General features: G+C 33.7%; 1 protein-coding gene across 1 annotated transcript in view; it reads right to left on the bottom strand.

The window, feature by feature from the left end:
- Positions 1-15,948, bottom strand: part of LOC115437735 (cadherin-12-like) — a 291,164-nt gene that overhangs the window by 147,531 nt on the left and 127,685 nt on the right. The window contains exon 4 of the mRNA XM_030161060.1: positions 7,911-8,035. Coding sequence (XP_030016920.1) covers positions 7,911-8,035 — 125 coding nt within the window. The remainder of the gene's footprint in view (positions 1-7,910; positions 8,036-15,948) is intronic.

Genomic DNA, 15,948 nt, shown 5'->3' with positions numbered 1-15,948 from the left:
GTCGGTTCTGCTGCCTGTCACTACCAGATCAGCTGACCAGTTGTTCATGTGCTACACAAACTCGACTTGGACAAACTGACCCAAATGCGTTGGCAGAGACGTTCAGAGTCATTCTGTGCTACAGATGGGTTAATGGCATTCAATTTTTAATCAGATTAATCATGATGATGGATGTATTTGCATTAACACTTAAATTTTGACAGCCCTAACATTTAGATATTTCTATCTTCTGTCATATTGATCATTCTGTCCTGATACTTTTTATTCTACTTGAATGGAACGACTGTAACACCCAATAATTTCCCCCTTGGATGAATAAAGTATTCTGATTCTGATATCATCCATTGAATTAAACTGCACGACCATAAAGTATTCTATTCAACAGCATCTATGACCAACTTAATGATCAATCAATGCCTAATAGTTAAACACATCATTAAGGAGCCTCTGGATGTCCTAATAAGACACATTTGATACCTCTGGAAAACTGAGAAACTCCACTTTATGTGACTTTTAAAGTCAATGGGTAGGGTTAGTAATGCAAAAGTTACTGGACTAAAATACTGATTTTGTCCACAGACAGTGGTCTCCAACACCCATCAGTCCTTTAATGAAATTATCTATTATTCATGACATTACTTTTATTGAACCCATAAAGACCTAGCACTACTTTTGTGTCAGTTCCCAAATGAATTTTCTCTCTATTTGACCTTTCTTGAGTGATTTATCACCATTCATACTATCCTCTGTATTTGGCATTTTCTCAATGAACATCAGATATTTTTCAATATTTAATTCACTGATCATGTAAATGATCATTACAGCTCAGATTTTAAAGCTGAGGATTATTATATCAAAAACAGAAAAAACTGAAGAAAAAGTAACTTTTTTGGTAAAATCTGTCATTAACTGAACACAAACCCAGTGTCTCCATTCACTGTCACTTATCAAACTTCATGGGTTTTACTGGTGAATCAATGCTGTAGAAGATGACGGTGTTTCCATGGTAACTACGGAGCCTCTGAACATCCAAATGGGTCATATCTGATGACCATGAAAAGATGAAGAACTGTATTTTACACCAATTATTTACAGGTTTAGTGGATCAACAGGTATTAAACCTTTTAGATCAGTCACTGTTTGGGTCTTTAACCTTAAATTATGACAGAATGAAGACAGAAAACTGGGCTTTTTTGTGTGTTGGACATCTATATTATCATTTAATTGTGCAAACAGTCTGATATAATAGTCTTTTACTGGGTATTAGTTCTGTTAAAAAAAATAAATAAATAAAAGGGCTTATTTGGGAGGTTCAAGACGGGGAACGACACCTATTTGACATTAAAATCTGATTAAAAAGGCGCTGCTCTGTGATAGCACTTAAACAACACAATTTTCACTTGTTCCATTGGCAGATTTTTGTTTGAATTATGCAAAAAAAAAAATATTGAATTAAGAAAAAAAAAATCTTGAATTAAGAAAAAAAAAAAATCTTGAAATAGGCAAAAAAAAAAAAAAGAAAGTGAATTAGCAAAAAAAATTTGAATTAACCAAAATAAATCTTGAATTAAGCAAAAATCTGCCAGCGGAACAAAAGAAAATTATCTTAGTAATATTTCTTGAAAAAAGATTTTCAAGATCTATTGTTTAAAAATAAGTTCAGAGTTTAGACAATAGATCTTGAAAATCTTATTTTCAAGAAATCTTACCAAGATATTTTTTACTTGTTCCATTGGCAGATTTTTTTTGTTTGAATTAAGCAAAAAATCTTGAATTAAGCAAAAAAAAAAAAAAAAAAAAATCTTGAATTAAGCAAAATAAATAAATAAATAAATATATATATATAAATAAAATCTTGATTTACAGCAAAAAATCTGCCAATGGAACAAGTGAAAATTATCTTGGTAAGATTTCTTGAAATAAGATTTTCAAGATCTATTTTCTAGAAATAAGTTCAGACTTCAGACAATAGATGTTGAAAATCTTATTTTCAAGAAATCTTACCAAGATATTTTTTACTTGTTCCATTGGCAGATTTTTTTTGTTTGAATTAAGCAAAAAATCTTGAATTAAGCAAAAAAAAAAAAAAAAAAAAATCTTGAATTAAGCAAAATAAATAAATAAATAAATATATATATAAATAAAATCTTGATTTACAGCAAAAAATCTGCCAATGGAACAAGTGAAAATTATCTTGGTAAGATTTCTTGAAATAAGATTTTCAAGATCTATTTTCTAGAAATAAGTTCAGACTTCAGACAATAGATGTTGAAAATCTTATTTCACGAAATCTTATCAAGATAATTTTCACTTGTTCCATTGGCAGATTTTTTGTTTGAATTAAGCAAAAAAAAAAAAAAAATCTTGAATGAAGAAAAAACAAAACTTGAATTAAGACAAAAAATCTTGAATTAAGCAAAAAAAAAAAAATATATATATATATATATTGAATTAAGCAAAAAAATAATAAAAATAAAAAATAAAAAAATCTGCCAATGGAGCAAGTGAAAATTATCTTGGTAAAATTTCTAGAAATCAGATTTTCAAGATCTATTGTCTAAAAATGAGTTCAGAGGTTAGACAATGACCTTGAAAATCTTATTTCTCGAAATCTTTCCAAGATAAGTTTTACTTGTTCCATTGGAAGATTTTTTATTTTTATTTTTTTGCTTAATTCAATATTCTTTTGCTTAATTCAAGCAACAAAAAAAAAATCTGCCAATGGAACAAGTGAAAATTATCTTGGTAAGATTTTGAGAAATAAAATTTTCAAGATCTATTGTCCACAAATCAGTTCTTATATCTCACTGAAAATTTACTCTTTAGGTGATTATGTCTTATTTAAGTGTGATGTGAAATTTTGACTAGCAATGAGAAGACTACACTCGGTATGACTGTGATTTTTGCAGTGCATCAGTAGATGGTTTTGGTCGTCGCTGGATGTTTGAGTCTTTCAGGTTTAAGTCATCAAAGGAAATCTAAGGTACGATATTCAGGCAAACTTGCAGTAGTGTCTTAGAAATGTCTTATGAAACATATTGCAATATGATCTTAAATGTTAATCAGGTAGCAGCGAGGAGTCCAGTTTGTGAAAAACCAAAGCCCCCACCAGAACACAAACCCCTTCTGTCATGCCTTATGAGGTTCTGCTGTAGTAAAACTCCAGGGAGCTCTGTCAGAAATGCTGGTCCTGCTGGCAGAAGCAAAGACAGCTACAGTCTGGAGTGACATTTACACAGAGCGAGTAACCCATCAGATTTAAGACAGGCCTTCTTTCATTAACACCATAGTCACGACTTCAACTTGATAGAAAGACACAGGGAGCTCCAATAACACCAGCTGTGAGAATACTGACATACTGATGGATAACACTGTGGAAACTGGAGAGTGAGCTTAGTGGCTTTAATCCAAGTGGTGGTTTTACAGAAACCAACATTTCATATCATAAAAAGGGTCTGTGAACAATGCGATGGTCTTTAGAAAATCAGTGAGAAGTGACAGAAATGGGCCGTCCACATGTAATGACAGGTTTACTGCGTTAAGACAATTACATTTCAGTACATAGAGAAAAGAAAATGGTGGAATTAAAGCTGCAGGAGTTGGAATCATGGGGGAAAACGCACACTTTCACTCTGAACTAGAGGAACCTGACTTTGTTCCGAAGCTTGAAAAAGTGGTTTCGCTTTTCCATAACAGTATGAAACAGAGATGTACCGTCGCGTCCAGGTCAGAACGGACAGAATCTGAACAGCGACTGACAATTACAGCTGTGGTCGTATGTTTGACCCCCATACCTGTCTGAAAACACCTGTGATTTTCTACAAGTATCAGGTCCACTGTGAAAGACAACTGTGGTGCTAACATGATTCTGTGTTAGAACAACAGCTGACCACTTGACGTGTGGTAACACCAAAATACAAGTTAAAAATGTCTCAAATCTTAACTTGAAAATCCTCGCGTAACAGGGTCAGTTATTTCGCATCAGTGCGGGTATGTAGAGGGTATTGTGTGTTGTTTGTTATAATTACACAAAATCTGTTCATTCTATTTTCATTTCTTTTGGTTCATACCTGACATTATGGGCCTCCCAGTCAGTATGTGGAACTTTGAATTTGAGTCTGTTCCTCAACGAGTCGTTTACAGTGTGGCTCTGCCCGCTATAACTAGAGTTTGGCCGCCTTCACCTCTTCCCTTTTGTTCTGGATCTCTGTGGTAGAGGTAAGCAGCTGTGCAACCGGAGAAAGTTTTTGGTTTAGCCTCAGCTAATTTAATTATTAAATGAACTGGCTGGTTCAAACTGTATGAGATGTTTATGATGTGCTGAAACACATTTCTGTATCATTTGGTTTGTGCAGGGGCATGTTTTACGGGGGTCGCTGACCGGAGGTTTTTGTGTTTTATGTCACTTTTGTCAGGAGCTGAAAACAGTAAAACGGAGACTGCCTCAAAAGTCATATGTGCAGGTCTCATCCTTACAGAACACAACGCAGAGTCCGACACCACCGGTTACACTTGTCTGACTGATTAATGTTTTTATAGCTTACCGGTGGACAGGCTGGAAGCTATTGTCGTCATGCGGCGTCCAGTGTCATCGTCGTCGTCTGTAACCTGTCATCGTCTGTCATCATCTATCGTCGTCTGTCGTCCTCTGTCATCGTCTGTCATCGTCTGTCGTCTGTCATCGTCTGTCATCGTCTGTCATTGTCTGTCATCGTCTGTCGTCGTCTGTCGTCTGTCGTCTGTCATCGTCTGTCTCGTCTGTCATCGTCTGTCATCATCTATCGTCGTCTGTCGTCGTCTGTCATCGTCTGTCATCGTCTGTCGTCGTCTGTCATCGTCTGTCATTGTCTGTCATCGTCTGTCGTCGTCTGTCGTCTGTCGTCTGTCATCGTCTGTCTCGTCTGTCTCGTCTGTCATCGTCTGTCATCATCTATCGTCGTCTGTCGTCGTCTGTCATCGTCTGTCATCGTCTGTCGTCTGTCATCGTCTGTCATCGTCTGTCATTGTCTGTCATCGTCTGTCTCGTCTGTCGTCGTCTGTCATCTGTCATCGTCTGTCGTCGTCTGTCGTCATCTGACGTCTGTTGTCGTCTGTCATCCGTTAAAAAAATTTCAATCGTCTTCTTCTCCGAAACTACAATTCTGATTGACTTCAAACTTGGTCTACAGCTTCTGTATGATGATGTCAACAAAAGTTAGTGAAATTATTTGGATCTGGATCTGATTCTGGATTTGGTGCCACTTTGAAAAATGTCCCCATTATCAGAGATAGGAAGTGGATGGATGCAATAACTCAGTAAATCTAAATGATCTCCAGTGTAAATGTCTCCAGTCCAGCCCTGATGGGGAGATGAGCCAAACAGAATGTCCACATGCTGATCAGGATCTTCTTCTGGATCTGGAACTGACGCAAAATTTAACATGGGCTCTTATGGGGAAAACATTTCAATCATCTTCTTCTCCCAAACTCCAGTTGTGATTGACTTCAAACTTGGTATACAGCTTCTGTATGAAGATGTCAACACAAGGGACTGAAATTATTTGGATCCAGATCTGATTCTGGATTTGTTGTGACTTTGAAAAATTTTCCCGTTATAAGAGATAGGAAGTGGATCGATCCAATAAATCAGTAAGAATCAAGATACATTTCCCAAAGCTTTGAATTTGGCCGGTAAGCTGCAGGGCCATTGGTCCTATTTTTTATTATTTTATTGAGCGATGCAGTACATAACAAAACATGGGATCGATTTATTTATTGTTTGTTTGTTTGTGAATTATCATTTGTTGTTGTTACCCATTCCTTTGTCTTTTCTTTCATTTCTCTCTCTCTCCCACACACCAATATATAATGATGAATATGTAATTAATATCTGTTTGTGTTTTGTGTCTTTAACTTAAATTCTGTTGACTTAACTTCAGTGACAGTTGAGGAGAGTGAGCGGAGTTAAGCCCTGTCATCACATTTTGGAGATGTAACGTTCAAATGCATCACAGACAAATTATAGTCATAGCACATCTTAAACTGTACACCCCTGAAATTTGCACACATTTTTGCAATTTAATTTTTTTTTTTTTTAACCCCCCCGGTATCCCATCCAGCAAGGCCCTTACTAAACACCAAGTGTGCCTTTTTGGCACACTTGTGGAATAATGTCAAAAAAAATTTCATACAGTTTGTTTTTAATTCTTTTACACTTTTTTTCTTTTTCATCAAATTGACCCATAAATAAAAATACCAAATACTCAATAATTGTCACATTTTTTAACCCTTTAAATGCTGTGTTTGTAATGGAAACAAACCATTTCTTTGGATGCAAAAAACACAAAAAATATTTTTTTTCAATATACTCCATAAAAAGAGGATCACATATTATTTGATTTTTTCATCCTGGCATATGTCAGTGATTAACTCCAACATTGGTTAATTTGCATTATTATTTTTGGCGCTAGGTCAAATGTTCAAAAATACTAGCATCTGTCACCAAGTGTGCGTAAAATGCACACCTATAAATCAAACTATTAAATATTATATATTGATTGATTTTTCTGCTCTAATTTGATTTTATTTTTGTAAATCCAGCTCAGTCCTAATCATACAGATCAAATGTTAGAAATAGTGCGTTTTATGCACACTTGGCAGACAGATGCTAGTCTGGTCATTTTCTTTTGTTTACAATGTGCACATTTGAGTTGGTGGACAGAATTTTAAAGATCATGCAAAAATGAACAACTTTTGAATTCTAACCTTATTTAAATTGTGAAAAATAATATGAAGTTTTTTAACAGGAAGTGCAGAGTGTGCCTAAAAGGCACACCTGGATACCAGAGGGTTAATAATCTTTTTTTAGGACACATTTTCAGTATGCATATCCTCTCAGCACAGGTATAAGCATGTCCAATTTTCCAGTTTAAAAAAAACAAAAAACAACTAACAACAGACAAAAACTTAAACTAAAAAAAGAAAATTAAAAAAAATAGTAATTAAAATAGTACCCCACCCCACCCTCCATCCACATTGGTCCAAATTCAGTTAATTACTAGTGTTACATCTATTCTATTCTGTTATGTTTTCTATCAATGTTTAATCAAAGTAAGAGGGGAAAGGCTTCCATATAATGTAAAATTTCTCAGTCGATCCTCTGAGAGAAAATTTGATTTTTTCCAGATTCAAAGACATTACATCTGTTATCCAGGCGTGCTCTGCTGGAGGTTTAGGCGACTTCAAATGTAGGAGGATACATCTACAGGCGATCAAAGACGCAGATGCTAACACATTTAGTTTCTGTGGAACTGAGGATAATTCAGGGGGACTCCAAAGATGGCACATTTTTGCAATTTAATGTATGTTTTGCTGAGACATTTTAGAATTTTAAACACCGAGCAAAGACACAGATGGGAAAACAGTCCAAAAAAAATCTAAGTATTAATGAAATGACTAAATTTATGAGTTATTTACATAAACAGAGTGAAACCTGAGCACCAGACATGAGCCTACCATAGCATACTTGGATGTCATCATTATAGAGAAGTCTATTTCTTATTGTTCTAAATAAATCCTTATTGCTTGAGGGCTGCTGGCAGCACTGTGAACTACTTGCTTCATTGCTTGGAGCAGCATGGTTACATTTTTTTTTTTTTTTCCAAAGATAACATTGCCAAGTCAGTGTTTTACCTTGTGTTAAAAACTATGAATACAGTATACAGTGTGTACAAATCCTGCACAGCATAAAAACACCTGGATAAAAAACTACATACTACAGTTGTGTGTGTTATTTATATTAATATTTCCACTCTATAAAACACTTCTATAAAACTAACTGCCATGCATAATCTCCTTTGTTTTGTTTTTTTTTATGCTAGAAGAAGCCAAGCACTTTTTCTGGTTTATCATTATTATTGATGAGCACTAACCTGTCCAGTCCCACTAGTGCATGTATATCTCCGGTAATTTGATCGATGGTGAAAATGGAGCCGGCTCCTTCTCCTGACAGAGTGTACTTCACAGCATTCTCTCCATGGTCCATGTCTGTGTGGAGCTGCAAGAAAAGAAATTACATATGGTCAGAGAGGAACAGAACATTAGCGCATACGTATCTATCTACCTGCACGGGCAATCCATCATAATATCATTTAATTTGTCGTAGGGGTCACTGTAATGAATAATAATCAGTAAACTAATGCGCAAAACAACTGGTGCCGTGGAGTGAGACTGGTAATATGCAAAAAACATTTACATATGGTTATGGAAAATAGGTACATAATAGCAATTAGACTGTATTATATGTAGTATATGTCCTGAGTGAAAGGATCAGAGGAGTAGGGATGGGAACTGATTCTGATTCTATATCGACTTTGCTTGTTGATTCTCATTGGTTGAGGGAATACAATAGTACATACGGCAGCGGTTCCCAACCTTTTTTGACTCGTGACCCCATTTTAACATCACAAATTTCTGGCGACCCCAGACATTTAAAACAGAGATGATTTATGTTTTTTTTTTTTTGCTGAAATTCATTTGTTTTTGATCATGTAATAGTTTGCTATACTATGTTGTAAATAAATGTTAATTTTAGACACATTTAGTCTATATAATGTATATTATTATGGACAGAGGCAGTAAATCCAGGTGTAGATTACTGCACAAAGTGAGAATTTTATTTTCCTTGGTCAGGATCTGTCCAGTCAGTCCAGCTGTGATTTACAAAGAGGACAATTAACCCTTTCATGCATAGTGGTCACTCCAGTGGACAGTTGTTCTACAGCTGTTCTCTTGTATATTCATGGATTTTGTTATTTTAGGTTCATATCAGCCAACACAATACACAACACACTGAAATTGATAACATTACTGTAACTTTGCTGTTCTTGATAAACCAAATCTAACATGTTTGAGTGGAAATCAAGTCCTTGTTATTGTTATTAGACTGTAATTAACAATAAAAGTTTTTTTTGTTTGTTTTTTTTTCGGCATATTATCTCCATGAAGTGACTAGTATTGGAGTTCACTACAAACAAAAAGTTAAGGATATTTCTTTATTTTATTTTATTTTATTTATTTATTTTTTGGGTCATTTTTTCCATTTGTAAATAAAACTATGTCTGGTCATTAAAAAAAGTGTGTTTCAGTTCAATTCACACACAAAAAGTAAAAAAGCGTTGTGCAAAAATATCAACTGAAAAAAAAAAAAAAAAGCCCCCAAAATTTTAAATATCCATAACTTTTTGTTTGTAGTGTATGTTAAAATTATGTAATTATGTAATTATGTAAAAATAAAAGAGAAAACATTAAATTAGCAGCATTTAATGTTTTTATTTCACAGTTTTCACACAGTATATCAGTAAATACATGTTTCGTTGCTTTAAAAATTAAACGCACATTTATGCAACTCCATGAAAAATAGCTTCACAAAAAAAATAAAATAATAATAATAATAATAATAATAATAATAATAATAATAATAATAATAATAATAATAATAATAATAATAATCTCATTGTTTTTTAAATACCTAAAGAGGAATAAAGAAAAAAATCTTGATTAATGTTGTCATAATTCATGCATGAAAGGGTTAATAATACAGTCTGTGGGTATATAATAATGATTCATTGGTGGTTTTGCTTTTACATGTGTTGTGGTACTCCTGCAGTTGAAAGTTTGGAATATCAATACAACATATAAAGCAAATATTCACCTTAAAATATTCAGCTGACAAATGTTGATACATCAACTGTATCTAGAAAATGTGTAAATGAATAAGAGTAAACATACACTGAACGATTCCCATTCTAGTCTAGTCTAATCTGAAGTAAATGACACCCTTTACATCTAAAATCAACAGAATTTCAAAGTTATATGTTGTGATATGTATCGATAATATAAAGTCAATTCCTCTACAAATTGATTAAATTTATTATAGATAATCAAACATTTATAGACCAGTTCCACTAGATCTAAACCAAACAAAACACACTTTGAACGACAGAAAACACAAATGTCATTCAGCATACATTAAACATTTTAAATGCTTAACCCTTTCATGCACGAATTATGAGAACATTAATCAAGATTTTTTTTTTCCAGAGTGGTTTTTATCCCTCTCTCAGCATGAAACAAACAAGCAAACGAACAAACAAAAAAAAACAAAAAAACAATGCGATTGAATTTTTTTATGAACCTATTTTTCATGCAGTCACAAAAATATCCACTCAGCTGGACACCATGCATTTAATTTTAGAAGCAAAGAAACATGTATTTATTGATATACTGTGTGAATACTGTGAAATAAAAACAGGTTTAATGCTGCTAATCTGATGTTTTCTCACATTTTAACATACTCTAATACTAGTTTTTAATCACTTCATGGAAATAATATGCAAAAAAAAAAAAAACCTTTTGTTTTAAAAAAGCAAATAAATTATAATAATTGGCTTTTTTTTTTTTTTTTTTTTTTACACTCAAACACATTACTGCAAATCAGGTTTATCAAGAACAGCAAAGTTACAGTAATGGTATGAATTGCAGTGTATGAGGTGATGCACAAGCGTCCACTGTGTTGGTTAGCATGTCCACTGTAGTGACCAGTATGCATGAAAGGGTTAAATACACTGAAATAAAACCTACATCTAAAGCAGTAACTCGATCAAAACACATGCGTTTTGACAGAGGTGATGCTCACCAACACTGAATTCATTTTGATTTTTTTTTTCTTTTTTTTTTTTCCTGGATAGAATTCAGCTGCCGAAATTAAAGTTAACGGCTAACAGATCAAGACCCAGTGGGTTCAAACCACTAATATGGAAGAAGGACTGGAATACTGATGATCCAATGGAGCTGAAATGCTTGTATGAAAGTTAATAAGGACCCGAGGAAGACTATGTACGAACAGGAGCTGAACATGTCATACTCGCCCTCTGTATGAACTAAATATTCGTAGAAATCACAGCGACACAGGCTAACATTAGCTCATAGCTTCTGAAATATTAATTGTTTAATATATATTTGAAAAGGAAGCATATGGCTGGGATATACTGCGGTAGGGTTTGAGAACCGAGCCTTCACTTTGGATCACGTTTTCATTTATTTATTTCATAATGCTGTGGTGCAGTGCAGAACGGACTTCAGTCATATTATGGTTCAGAGTCCTTTTGTGCGTTTCATGCATTTCCAGTCTGTGCTTTTGTGAAAACCTTGCTCTGTAACTCCACTCAACATTTTCCTCATGAAAGTATGGACGGAAAAAAATAAACACAATCACAGTATTTAATGGGTTTATGTATTTGCTTTTATACTAATGAAGTGCTGAGAGTGTTTCTTTGAATTTTCAGTATGCCGTCAGGATTTGGTTGTAAATTCTGAATGTGTGGAGTCTGAAAGCTGTGGACAATTCAATGAGCCATGTCACTGCCATGCTGTTTTTCTTCGATGATATCTGCCCCAGGAATTACGCTTGTTCACATGCAAATGTGAGAAAAGTGACAATAACAACACAGCTGTCACCATAATAACAGTAACAATGACTTCAATTTGGGTGCTTCTATGAAACTGGTCCCTAAAAGCAGGACAGAGGGGAGAAAAATTCAAACAAGATGGAGATATTATGAAGTAAGTGCAGAAGCACTTTGATTCTGTTTTAAAAATAAATGTTTACTGAGAGAAAAGAGAAACTATTTTTCAGAGAAAACACAATTTTACATTATGTTTATACAAAAATCTGCATGTAGCACGGTAAAAAGGACATGAAAATTATGCGCTACTATTCTTCCAAACATCTTTTTATTCTCTCACAGGTTTTTCTTTTTAACAAATTTTATTGATCATCAAGGTCAAACATTGATCACATACAATCATGAACACTTCTTGACAAAAAAGCCCACTTAATGTTATTTTTTTGTCATTTTTATACAAAAATCTGCATGTAACGGTAAAAAGGATGCAGAAATTACGTGCTACTACTTTTTTGCATATCTTTTTATTTCCTCAAAGTTGTTTTTTTTTTTTTTTTAACTAATTTTAATGATCTTGAAGGTCAAACATTGATCACATACAATCATTAACACTTGACAAAAAAGCTGACTTAACAATGTTACTTTTATGTTATTTTTTGCAAAATCACTCGTGATTTATTTGTGTTTAAATGGGCAGGTTCTGCATTTAACGTCAGTGGACACAATGGGTTACACACGAAACCTGGAATAAGACTGAGATTCATGAAAAACCTGCATGTCTGGATTAGAAAACCACTAGAATCACCAAATTTGAAACAGTGTCTTTATTTACAGCAGTTTATAAGACCATTTACAGCCATGTTTTCCAGATCAAAGGCACTGACACCTAGGTAGCTTTTACTGTCCCAATTTTGGTTCTATTTTTGGCCCCAATATTTTATTAAAAATTAATTAATTTTGGGAAGGCTTAGAGCAAGAGTACAATTTTTTTTGCATTTATCTGAGGCCATCATTAGGTGCATCCTGGGGGGATATAGGTCTAAATTTCTCTTTTATTACTTTATAGATGAAATTTTCAGGAAATGTTGATTCTGGCACAAGAAACAAATTATTAGATTTTGTTGGTGATTGGGTGGAGGGGTGGGGGGGGTGGGGGGTGCTGATCTGCCTTTTCAACTTTAGTAATAGTTTCAATATAGCATGAAGAGCCAATGACTCAAAAAGCAAAGTGAAAGTGAAGTCCACAAAAGATGAGATGAATGACGTTAATGGCGGCGTACAGTATGGAAACTGTTCCGAACAGGCTCAACAGTTTTCTATGAGTGCGAGCCTATTAGTGAGCTTTGACACCCGTTATTACTCCTGACACTTATTTTCATGCTAATAAGGTCTGATTCTGTCCATTCTGTCCATACAATACCAGTAATCACCAACCGCAGTCACATAATCACCACCTTCCAGTTGTTCCCTCAGTGACCACGAAGAATATAATGTCTAGCGCCAGCAATTTGTCCAATGGTATTTTAGAGCCTAATGCTATATTTCAGGACTCCTATTTAATAAAAATATGAGTGAAAAGCTTTTAAAGTCAGAGCTCCAACAGGGAACCCAACTTCAAGAGAGGTATATAATCTGACAACACCAAGTACAGCAAAAGGTGAAGCTGGAGTTCAGCCCACTGAGTGAGAAGTAATACATGCACAGACTACATCCCATTTTCCCTCCCCAAAAAACACAAGGTTTTTGAAGTTTAGCCCGTATGAAAAGTGAGTGCAAAGTCAGGTTATCCTTGTATCTCCTGCTTTGTTTTTCAACCTTTTTTTTTTTTTAATTTGGATATGACTTGCAGGTCTCCGAGCTTTGAGTCTGAACTAACATAATATTGCATTGGATTGAAAGACTGCTTGCAAAGAAACATGACTTTCAGTATTTTACCATACGGTGACCTCAGATTGACTCACAAGTAAAATGTCCTTAACCCTTAAAGGCATAGTGCTACTTTTGGAGCAGAACCCAAATGGATCTTTCACCTCTTATCTCTCTTTATCTCTTATCTTGGTACGATAATTTGTAAATGGGTATTATTATATTTGTGTATATAGGAAAAAGGATGTGTTATTATTATTATTATTATTAGTGTTGCTATTATTGTTATTAATATTGATATTGTTATTTTTATTGTTGTTATTGTTGTTGTTATTAGCAGTAGTAGTATATTTTACTATTATTATTATAATATTGATATTCATATAAAATAATAATTGCTATATAGAGATCATTGGGAATAGATATTGGGGGTAGGAGTTTATAACTTTTTACTTCTTCCTACTCCTTTTTGAGCATGTTTAATTTCATTTCATTTCATTTCATTTATTTTATTTTTTTCTTTCGTCTACTTATCAACCTTATACCATTACTGATATTTTGGTGGTTGATTTTTGTTTTGATTTCACTGTCTACATGTTTGAAATAAAGATTTCAATCAATCAATCAATCAATCAATCAATCAATCAATCTCTTTTTTAACATTCCTTAAGTGATTTATAATCATTTATTTTAATATTATGCACTGTATTTTACATTTTAAGTGAAAATCACCTACTTTCCTATATTTAATTCACTGATCATATAGATGTTCATAAAAGCTCATATTAAAATTGAGGGTTATTAAATCAACCAGAAAACTGAGGAAAAAATTACTTTATCAGTAAAATATATCATTAACTGAACAATAACCAAATGTCTACAACTATTTTCATTTATGATTTTTTCTCCCTATTTCACTTTTCTGAAGTAATTTTTCACCATTTATCATAATCTTATCCTCTGTATTTTGCATTTTTCAGTGTAAATCATAAATGTTTCCTTATATTTCTATATTTGTCTGTATGTTTTTTTTAATTCATTAATTAATTTATTTTTTACAGATCTATGTCTTTTAATCTGTTCTTGTATTTTATGCTGTTATTTTGTTGTTGTTGTTGTTTTTGTATTTATTTAGGTTATTATATAAAAACAGAGAAAAATGAGGAAAAACTGACTTTTTCAACAAAATCTCTCATTAACTGAACATAAACCAAGTGTCTCCGTCCACTGTCATTGATCCAACTCCATGGGTTTTACTGGTGAATCAATGTTGTAGAAGATGACAGGGTTTCCATGGTAACTACTCAGCCTCTTAATGTCCAAATGGGTCATATCTGATGACCATGAAAAGATGACAGACTGCATTTTACACCAATTATTTACATGTATTGATAGGATTAATGGATCAACAGATATTAAACATTTTAGATCAGTGGGTGATTCTGGTTGTTTGGGTCTTTATGGGTTAATAAATTCCAGCATAAACTTCACACAGCTCTAGTGATACGACGAGACACATTTTAAAAGAGCATTAAGTTTATATTAGCTTCTATTTATTTGTATCAAGTATTAATCAACCTGTTATAAGTGTGTTGTATTTATAAAATCAGATAATAAAATCTATTTTATCTATTTTTTGCTATTGAAATGTGAACTGTGTGCCTAATATTCTGTCCTTTTGCTGCAAACTGAATTGCCCCTTGGGAATAAATAAAGTGTTCTGAATGTAAATGAATCTGAATAAAAGACAGTGTCAACAGCACTGACGCCATCCAGAAGCTGGAAGCATTTCCACAGTGTTTCCTACAGAGAAAATCACTTCCCTGTCCTCCACCTGCTGTTCACACTGTGATCTGACGTCACCTGCAAATGACCCAACAGTGTGGAATCATCTCAGTAAATGGGTGTGATTTTCTCTTTAGGTGTTTCATTCACGTGGAGACATCAGAGGCTGAAAATGAGTGAAGAAACCTGGTGCTGGTGGATTTGTACGTAATGAAGAAAAATTAAGCAATCTGAAATTAATACTGTGTTTGTTCTAAAATTTGATGCATTATTTTATTGTGCAAAGGTATTAATGTTCTATAGGACACTCATAGAAATACTCTGAAATTCAAAATGTTAGTGTGTTGTTGGAGGACATAAGACTTTTTTATTGTCATGTTGAAAATCAAGGTCAATGAAGTTGCCATATTTGGTTCCTTCCCTGTAAGTGGCAAAAAAAATAAAAAATACAAGAAGTATATATAAAAAATACAAGAAAAACATATGTAAGGCAAAGGAACATGTATTTTAGAACATTAGAACATCATGTTTAAAACTATCTAACATCTGTGCAGCTCCAGACCCCTGTCCACATCCACATTCTCCTTTGAACATCATTCCTTACATTAGTACCATTACTTCGTGGTCCCTAACAAAGCAGGTCCACTCACTGTTCATGCACAGGTGGACCTCACAGACCCTGGGGACCAGTGTTTTTCAACCTTGGGGTTGGGACCCCACTTGGGGTCGCCTGAAATTCAAATGGGGTCGTCTGAAATTTCTAGTAATTGATTAAAATAAAAATAAAAACTTACTAATAAAACATTTATGGTGAGTGGACAGAGACAATCCCAATCCATAACAGACAAACTGT

Source organism: Sphaeramia orbicularis, chromosome 17, assembly GCF_902148855.1.
Source record: "Sphaeramia orbicularis chromosome 17, fSphaOr1.1, whole genome shotgun sequence".
Taxonomy (NCBI): Eukaryota; Metazoa; Chordata; class Actinopteri; order Kurtiformes; family Apogonidae; genus Sphaeramia; species Sphaeramia orbicularis.
The sequence above is the reverse complement of the archived record's forward strand: the minus strand, read 5'-3'. Positions and strand labels throughout refer to the sequence as shown.